Genomic DNA, 7,530 nt, shown 5'->3' with positions numbered 1-7,530 from the left:
AGTCAATTATGATTTAATCCTAAAAAACAGAAATGACAATTGAGTCTGGTTCTATTTATGGTCCAAGCCGGGAGAATAGTAACTCTATCTAAAAAGTTGATGATTGCAGAAATTAGTGTACTCCTTCGTAAAAAAAATAAAAAATAAATAAAACATGAAACTATTATTAAGTTAGATCGGAAATAAGTATAGCTGAAATAAGTGTAGAAAGGATTATGATTCATCCTACAAGATTATATGTAGAAACAATTGTCCGAAATTGAGATGAACAGACTGATTTTTTTTTTAAATGGAAAAATCGTAAGAAACCATTTCCTACTAAATGTAACTATGCATGTCACGTTATAAATGAGTAATAAAATATATAAATATCATTGTTACCACCGTTTTAAAATTTGCTCAAAAAATTTACTATATAAATCTCGTTTCTTGTTTTTGTAAAGCAAATTAGTTTTTATTAAAAAAAAACAGTAATTATCCTAATTCGTATGACGCTTGCAACATATTATTTCAATCATGATACGGTTTAAAGCATTTAAATATAAGTATTGTCATTAATTATCATTTTTACTATGCATACATTCAACCGTCCAAATTGATATTTGATGATAGCAGGAAAAATCGGGTGAGCTGGGTGGACGATTTATCGGTTCGGGTAGGTTCTTCTTGTGTGCAACGGAGACCGGACAGATAATACCTAGATTGAAGATATTGCACACTTTAAGAGCAAAGAATGTTAATGGGATGTCGAAAATTTTTCCGACGTGCCCACTCCGATGTTCAACTCAATCAATAATATAGAGTATATGTGGAATACTCATGGAAAATGTTAAGTCAATTCAATGTCTTATGATCAAGCAAACCTGAGTATTTATAGGAGAGAGGTCAATGATGACCTTGTTTTCAGTATCCGGTCACTCTTTATGTCAAGAAAGATGCTCATGTCTTGCTCCTGACATTGTTACAACTGACAACTCATATTACTTCCGTTCTTGTCACATCACCTCTACATACGTTGAATGACATGTCAAATATTTCGAAATATGGTCCTCCATACTTGTGGGATTGACGTCTGTTCCGAAGTGCTTGTGCAGTGATCTCGATGTGATGACATAGAAAAAATCCATGATTCACTAAGTCTTCTTATAATGCCCGGGTTAAGTTGAGAGCTCAGACTTATTTTTGATCAGCTTCTCCGGTTTGAATCCAAAGATGACCTATAAAAGAGTACTTTCATTTCTCGAGTTGATTCTTACTTGGCTTCTCTCATCATCTCGATTTATCCTCTGTGTGAGTCTTAGGACATCCTGGCCTCTTCCCGTGTTATCAATATTAAAGATGGTTATGTGTAATTTCTATGATTTTTAAGTTGGCTCATATATATTATTGATTGGTTTATAATAACTGATTTGTAGCTATTATATCTATAGTTTTAGATAGAACTAAAATATTCGATTCTACAGTTTTGCTTGTAAACTTAGCTACATAAATCTCCATGATATCACATAGAAAAAATATTTTTATCCCCAATTACTTATTGTATTTAAAGGAGAAATTAAATTAGAATTATCATCTTTTATAAAAAGAATATATATTATGTGAGACGAATTAAATCTATATATAATAATTTTGACATAACTTTTTTTTTTATGAATCGGATATGATCGAAAATCAATTTCATAAAAAAATGAGGAAAACTAAATAAAGTATCCGCAAATAAGTACTTTGCAATATCAAAAGAAATATAATTACAATATAAGTAGTTTGCAGGTGTATAACTCAAGTTTATGTATTATAATAATAATAATGTAAAAAGAAAACTTGGAGAACACAAGAGGTGGAAAAGAGTTGCTATTCCCAAGTGATCGTCCCCACCGGGAGCGAGAGAAAAAGAAAGCATCAAGTTCTTGCAGCTCTGAGAAGCTTCTCCTTTACAAACTCATTCCCTTTCTCTTTCTGTCTCTAAATTTTGGCGAAAACTGAGAATTTAGAATCCAGAGCAGATATGAACAAGGGGAAACGAAGAAACATAAATGAGCTTATCAAGATAAAATCACAATGAGAGTCTATTATATGTGCCATTTCTTGGTTTTCTCATTAGTTGTCTCTTTTATGCTCCAGTTGATCACAGGGGCAGAACCCAAGATTCAAAATTTCGTTTATGAAGAGAAATCCAGGAGAATTCTGCACCAACCATTGCTTCCTTCCAATTCAGAAACGCCGCCGCCGTCGCCGCCTCCACCACCACCGACAAGCCAGGATTTACCAGACCAAGACCAGCCATTCTTCCATGAACTCCCAACTGGTCCAACGGTGGATCAGGGCGGCAGTGCCGGCCAGCAGCCGCCATCAACTTCAGCCAACACGACGCCGGTGTCTATTCCAGTTTCCGCAAAGCCAACCAATTCTGCCAAGAAAATTGGAGTAGCAGTCTCATCAGGAATTCTAACTCTGGTAATGGTATCTGCGCTCGTCATCTATTTATTCAAGCAGCGTTCGAATCAGACTGATGAGTCCCGGAAGCTTGTTAATGGGAATTCAAGATTCACCAATGAAGAATCAAGAATGCCACCATCTACTTTCCTCTACATTGGGACAGTGGAGCCATCTGCGAGAAGTTTGGTAAATGAGACCGCTAATGATGATGCGAATGGCTCACCATATCAAAAACTGAAACCCGGAAAAAGACCCCCCGAACGGTACCGGCCTAGTCCCGAGCTTCAGCCGCTGCCACCTTTAACCAAGCCGCCGCTGCCGCCGAGTATAAATTCACCTCCACCGATGTCTTCATCAGATGATGAGAGCAACGACACCAATTTTTACACCCCACAAGGATCATCTATGAGCAACGAGTCTCCCGGTTCACGCCACAACCACCGGAATAACAATATGAGCCAATTAAACCCGACTAGACCAGAAACTCGTATTGCTAATACTTCAGTCCCCCATTCCAAGAGAACATCACCAAAATCTCGTTTATCAGCATCATCCCCAGACACAAAGCCAGCGATGATGCAGTCAATAAAGCAATCTTTTATACCATCGGAAACTTCTTCCTTGGGGCCATCGCAGCCCAGTAAAACATTGGCATTTACTCCTAAAAGGGCAGCAGGAAAATTCTCGCCACCTCCTCCACCACCGGATATGGCACGGCTTCAATCAATAAGCAGTTATCAGCAACAAACATCTAAAATACCAATTCCACCTCCGCCGCCTCCCCCTCCCCAGCCTTTCCCAGCACCAAGAAAATTCGGACCCGTGGAAACAAATGTGCCTTTACAAGTCCTCAAACTGGCCACAAGGCTACACTTGAAGACTCCCAGTCCGAAAGCAACTCCAAGAAGTGAAAAAATAACCTCCTTTGAAGAAGAGGGCAAAAGTTCCAGTTCATCAGAGAAACTTGGTGCCGATGAAAAAGATGGGTCGAAGCCCAAGTTAAAGCCTTTGCATTGGGACAAAATGCGAGCCACCTCGGACAGGGACACCGTTTGGGACCATTTAAAGTCAAGTTCATTCCAGTAAGTGAAATGTACAATACATCTATTAAAATTATGGTGATGTATACACAATCTGTTAACATGATACCTTTCCTATAGGTTGAATGAGGACGCGATGGAATCCCTTTTCGGATTTAATTTTGCTAATTCAGTTCCTAAAGAGGGCAGGAAGTTGGTGATCCCTTCTTTGGATCAGGAGAACAGAGTGCTGGATCCAAAGAAATCCCAAAACATAGCCATTTTATTGCGAGCATTGAACGTGACAAAAGAAGAAGTTTGTGAAGCACTTTTAGATGGTATGTGTCGTTATCTATATGCATAATCTGTACCAAAAAAATTAGTTGACAAGGAGGCTTTAGTAAAACATGCATAAGTGAATATGCAATTTAGAGATGAAATATTTGATGCTTCAATTATAATTGTCACTCGGAGGATAATAATCTTTTTGCCGTAAAATGAGAAGATGACATGAAAGAAACCTCAACCTAAAACCAAGTAGGCATTAATAGTGAATCATCTATTCTTCTTTATACTAATTAATGCAGAGAAGGCTTGGAATCTCAAAATTTGAACTTGTGAATTTTCATATGAGAAAAAATTTACGTCCACCAGTAAGTTTTCCGGCGGAAGAATTAACTTTGTTCCGATACAGGTAGGAAAAAGCGAGTTCAGATGCATATGAAAAACATTTGAATTTTGTGTAAATTTACCGCAATACGGCAATCAAAGGGACTAGAGTAAAACGAAAGAAAAGAGGTGAAAAGACCAGAATTGACATTCTAGTTCAGAGTAGAGCAATTCAAAAGCTAATATACCATACATTATGGTTTTGGAAAATTGGCATGATGCTTAGTTATTATAATGACTCCCAACCTACAATGCTTTATTTCTTTTAATGCATAGACAGGGGTTCAAATTTAATTCGAGACATCTAGTTCTGATTATCCCTCTGAATTTTTCATGATGCGCTTATTTGAAGATTTGTTTTGATGCTGCAGGAAATCCAGAGGGATTGGGTCCAGAGCTTTTGGAGACATTAGTGAAGATGGCGCCAACCAAAGAGGAGGAAATAAAACTTAAAAACTACAAGGATGAAGGCTTTAAGTTAGGATCCGCAGAGAGATTCCTCAAGTCAATACTCTCTATCCCATTTGCCTTTAAAAGAGTAGAAGCCATGCTATATAGAGCAAACTTTGATGCAGAAGTTAATTACTTGAAAAAATCTTTTCAAACTTTAGAGGTACAACCAATTATTGTATTGAACTTGGCTATTTCTATGATGATGTGTTTTATGATTTAAAGTTTTTGTGCATACTGAAAGTTGAAACAATTTTTCCCAAAAGATCGACCTCACGGGAGGGGAGCCAACGATAAAATTTGTGTTTTAGCACATTCCTACATCTATAAGCCGCAGACTAGGGAATATATGTCCAAAACTTGGAACTCTTGAGAGATTGTCCAATAAAACAGTGACCATTTATTTAAACATTGTCATTCTAGTGTAACTGAAAATCTCTATGTTTAAGGTCCATGAGTCTTCTCACAAGTGGATCATTCCACAATGCAGGAGGCGAGTGAGGAATTGAAGAATAGCCGCCTATTTCTTAAGCTGCTTGAAGCTGTTTTAAGGACAGGAAACCGAATGAATGATGGCACTAATCGTGGTGATGCTCGGGCTTTTAAACTAGACACTCTATTAAAATTAGTGGACATAAAGGGAACAGATGGGAAAACAACCTTACTTCACTTTGTCGTCCAAGAGATAATCAGGTCCGAAGGAGCAGTTCCCGACCCAACCAGTGAAAATCTGCCGATCGAAACCACTTTTCAAGAAGAAGAGTTCAAGAAAAAAGGATTGCATGTCGTATCCAGCTTGAGTAAAGAACTCGGAAGTGTTAAAAAGGCTGCAGGAATGGACTCAGATGTATTGAGCAGCTACGTCTCCAAACTTGAAACGGGACTTGAGAAGGTTAGATTGGTTCTTCAACACGAGAAACAGAGCCTTCAAGGTAAATTCTGTGATTCCATGAAAAAGTTTCTTAATGAAGCTACTGAGGAAATACACCGGGTTAAGTCCGAAGAAAGAAAAGCATTGTCCCTCGTGAGTGAGGTAACTGAGTATTTCCATGGAGATGCTGCGAAAGAGGCCCATCCACTAAGGATTTTCTTGATCGTACGAGATTTTCTCTCCATATTAGACAATGTATGCAAAGATGTAGGCAGAATGCAGGATAGACCTACAATGGGCGCGGGGAAATCATTCAGAATACCTGTAACTGCACCAATGCCAGTACTTAACAGATACAACATGCGACGGTACGAGAGAAGTTCTGATGAAGATAGCATGTGATCGGCCAACTTTGGTATACCACACATGAGGAATGATACCTTAAGCCGCAACGGATTTCCAGCTGCTACTGCTTTCGAAAAACCGATAAGATACAAAAGATACATACAAATTTATAGAATATAAAGGTAAAATTTCCAGAGAACAAACTGAAATAAGCAGCAGGGATGCGAGATCTTGAACAATCAAGTTTATGAGCAAGAAAAAAATAGATTTTTTAATACTAAATACAGCAGTTCCATTTGTTTATTTTCCCTAATACTTATCGTACTCCATTAAGTTTTTAGGAAATAATAATATTAATTATTTTGCTTTAAAAAATATTTCACAGATTATTCGGTATTTGTATTCAGATTTTTTGTACAAAGAAATGAATACCACATATGCTCCCGTTATAGATACTAGCGGATCGATCATGGCACACGCTATCCTCTGTTTTCCGTAAAAAAAAAATAGATAATGAAGTAATTTTTTTATTTAATAAAATTAATTAATTTGAAAATTTTTAAATAGTAGGGTGAAAATAAAATGTAAAGAAAATTATGATATATGTAATTGGATGATTAGAAAGTATATAAGAAATTATCAAAAATCTTAACCACTATACCAAAATTAATTAATAAAAATTTAACTTTAATAAATTGAATAACAAAAAAAAAGTGTGAGACTGTTTTACGAGTCAATTTTATGAGACATATATCTTATTTCGGTCATCCACAGAAAATATTATTTTTTATATCAAAAATATAACTTATTATATTAAATATGGATATGGTTGACCCATCGATAAATATATGTAGTACCTTCTCATAAAAGATCTATTAATTGAATAAATATATATATGTTTGTTATGGATATGTGAATGTTAAATTTATTAGTTACCAAAATTAAAATATTCATCAATTTTTTTTTCTCATCTATTAAATTCCTTCAAATTTTCATTATAAAAAATAGAGAGGACAACGAGACGAAACCAACAAATCCAATTTAGGTGGGACGCACTAAAAATTATATACTTTTTAAAATTTAGTCATTATACAATAAAAATATTTAAAAATTAATAAATCACTAAAGTTAATATAAACTTTAATATTACCACAACTCTATCAATTTATATTCAATATAATGACAAAATAGAAATTATAATGATATATTTTCATTTTAAATATATTATACAAAATAAAAATTATAATTATATATTTTCATTTTAAACATGTTATTATAAATAAAATTATATCAATTATGAAATATTATGATAGGGATCAATGTATATATTATTCAATAAATAAAAAATATTAATAGTTTTTTAATAATATGAGTACATGTATATTTATAGTGGCGGGTCCGGGGCATTCCAAACTTGTGACCCCGCTTGACCAAATCTAAATCCATATCGTCGATACTAATTTAATACTGAGTCGGGTTTAAACCTGATTCATTACCATCCTAATAAAAAAAGTTCTCTAAAACCATATGACAAATTATATGTGTGTGCCATTTAATTACGCTATCAACGATTGGTCTTAAAAAAAAGACCTCACATATATTTTTCATTAAAACGGTGTACATTTATTATATACTTTTCAATTCCAATATTGTTACGGTTGAAAATTAATATTTAAAATGTGTATGTTGAATATTTGAATGTTGAATATTTGAATATTGAAAATAAGAGTTGTAAATATT

General features: G+C 34.9%; 1 protein-coding gene across 1 annotated transcript; it reads left to right on the top strand.

Moving 5' to 3' along the window:
- The first annotated feature begins 1,751 nt into the window (after positions 1 to 1,751).
- On the top strand, positions 1,752 to 6,092 carry LOC140970850 (formin-like protein 6). Its single transcript, XM_073432799.1, has 4 exons — positions 1,752 to 3,518; positions 3,597 to 3,793; positions 4,496 to 4,737; positions 5,065 to 6,092. Exons 1-4 carry the CDS (start codon positions 2,059 to 2,061, stop codon positions 5,845 to 5,847), a joined length of 2,682 nt encoding a protein of 893 aa, XP_073288900.1. The 5' UTR covers positions 1,752 to 2,058; the 3' UTR covers positions 5,848 to 6,092.
- The last annotated feature ends 1,438 nt before the right edge of the window (positions 6,093 to 7,530 follow it).

Source organism: Primulina huaijiensis, chromosome 2, assembly GCF_012295235.1.
Source record: "Primulina huaijiensis isolate GDHJ02 chromosome 2, ASM1229523v2, whole genome shotgun sequence".
In the NCBI taxonomy this organism is placed as follows: domain Eukaryota; kingdom Viridiplantae; phylum Streptophyta; class Magnoliopsida; order Lamiales; family Gesneriaceae; genus Primulina; species Primulina huaijiensis.
This window is presented reverse-complemented; position numbering and strand designations above follow the sequence as displayed.